This window comes from Pteropus alecto, unplaced genomic scaffold (genome assembly GCF_000325575.1).
Source record: "Pteropus alecto unplaced genomic scaffold, ASM32557v1 scaffold189, whole genome shotgun sequence".
Lineage (NCBI taxonomy): Eukaryota > Metazoa > Chordata > Mammalia > Chiroptera > Pteropodidae > Pteropus > Pteropus alecto.
Window position 1 is genome coordinate 185594 of NW_006442117.1, and position 2207 is coordinate 187800.

The 2207-nt window shown below is 62.8% G+C and overlaps 1 protein-coding gene across 1 annotated transcript in view; it reads right to left on the reverse strand.

The window, feature by feature from the left end:
- ABCB10 (ATP binding cassette subfamily B member 10) overlaps positions 1–2207 on the reverse strand; it is a gene marked incomplete at its 5' end in the record, with an annotated part of 24511 nt that overhangs the window by 11244 nt on the left and 11060 nt on the right. The window contains 3 exons of the mRNA XM_025039055.1: positions 73–208; positions 397–587; positions 1318–1452. Coding sequence (XP_024894823.1) covers positions 73–208; positions 397–587; positions 1318–1452 — 462 coding nt within the window. The remainder of the gene's footprint in view (positions 1–72; positions 209–396; positions 588–1317; positions 1453–2207) is intronic.

The following is a 2207-nucleotide window of genomic DNA, read 5'->3' on the forward strand; positions in this document are numbered from 1 at the left end:
GCGGGGGGAGCCCAGTCTGGTGTAAGCCAGGTCCCCGGGGAAGCTGAATGCCAGATCCCAGGGCAAGCTGACCGCCAGGTCCCCGGGGAAGCCGACCAGCAGGTCCCCGGGGAAGCCGACTGCCAGGTCCCCAGGGAAGCTGACCACCAGGTCCCCGGGGAAGCCGACCGCCAGGTCCCCGAGGAAGCCGATCGCCGGCCCGGCCACACTGGAGAGTGAGTGCTCAGTCGGCCGCGCACGGCTGGGCCCCACCGCCCATCGCCTTTCTTAACTACGGTGACGTCCCGCGCCCTGCTCTTTCACAAACGCATTTTAAAGAAGGCGATTCTCACTCCGAGGGAGCACGGAACCATTCCCCATTTCTGGCAAGAATCGCACGATGAACTCCCTGCCCACGAGAACACCTGCCCTTTTCGCCCTTTCCAGAAGGACGTGCTCACCACTCCAAAGAAGCCAGCCTGGGCAAACGCCGCTCTCCTCGCTAACTGCATCACGTCGTCCACCTTGCGGGTGTACGTCTCCACTTCGGCCATTTCTTTCCCAAAAGCGCGGACGGTTCGGATATTTCCGATGCGTTCCTCGGCTAGCTGGGAGGGCAATGGACATGCTTCAGGGGGGCAAGGTCACAGGTCGCGATTTCCAGAGGCACCATCGGAACACGGTTCTCCTTTTCAGGACGCTATCGACGCAGAGCTGTGCTATGTGGCTACGTCAAAACAGGTCACAAAGCAGAGTGTTCAGAACCACCTCACGCTCGAAACCGCGCGTCTGTGCGCGTGCAGGTCGGGGATGAGGCCGACGGGTAAACGGGAGAGGAGGTACGGGCATAAAAATGGGTCTGGATGCAGAGAAAAAGGCAGTTCTGAGAGGCAGGAGTCTCTGTGGGATTTTTTTCTTCACCTTTTCCATTTTCTGTTAGAGACATACATGGCTTTGTAATATGAAAATGTAACGATTATTGTCAATTTTTTAAAAAGATGCTACCGGACGGCACTGGAAAGCTACCTTCAGTAATTAACGAAGGACAGAGTGTCACGCAGTGTTCTGAAGATGTGATTAGCTTTCTCGTCCCACGAGGAGCAGTGGTGGTGAGAACCGACACGTGCCCACGAAGCCCGGGTAAGCCGGGCCGGCTCCGACGCCCGGGTGGCCCTCTGGCCGAGAAGGCAGCGTGTTTTAGGGAGCCAGGATCCAGGGGTCCCGCGTGAGGAGGAGTCAGTACTTTCTGAGCGGCCTGAGTGCGTGGCCTGAGGCCTGCCCACCAGTGCCCCGGCCGAGGCCACACAGCGGAGGCCACGCCGGTAAAGGGGCCTTTACCTGAGTGGCCTGTGCCAGGGAGTCCTGAGTGCGTTTGCTCAGCTTCCGCAGGTACCGCCCGTACAGCACGGCCAGGATGGACACCGGAGGCACCACGCTTAAGACGAAAGCGGCCAGATGAGGCGAGACGAAAAACTGGAAAGCAGAGCCGGAGGCGCTTGTCACGCGGAGTAGCGGGAAGTTCCCGCCGCCCACGGGAGCGCGTGCGGTGCGGCCCGGCCTGCAGGGGCCTGGGTCGGTGGACCGTGCGGGCCGCCCATCCGCACGGAACCCCGCAAAGCTTCCACACGCCACACGGGAGGGCCGGCTGCCCGGAGCGGGGGACACCGCACCCCAGGGCGCTGCACGGCCACGAGGCCAGGCCCTTCGACGGCAAACCAGCGGGACCGTGACGTCCCAGGAGCACGCCCGCGGTCAGGCAGGAGCTGCGGGGGTCTGAGCTCAGGCTCACTCTGCCTCAAGGACACCGGCGACCAGGAGATGCATCTCACTGAAATGACCAAGATGGCAGAGACCAAATCCCCGCCTCGTCCGACAGCAGCTGAGGAGGGGGCGGGCGGAGGCCGCCGCTGACCGGTGCAGGAGTGCGACGGGGTCTCCGCGGCAGCGTCGGGGAGACACCTGACTACGCGGTGGGTTCCTGCTAACCCTGCCGTCTGCTGACTTTTAAATGACACGCGCGTCTCTTCCACTAGTTACTAAAATCTGCCAAGTCACCCGTCACTCTGCACAGCAAGGGGAACCAGGACGAGGCTCTCTGAGGTGCAGCGACGGGCAGGACAGGTGGTCACACGCTCACTCACCACTGGGCGCCCCCCACGGGGCCGCTACACAGGCACCGGGAGAGCGGGAGCCACCCCAAGGGGGCGGGGGGTGGGGGCGGGTGGCGA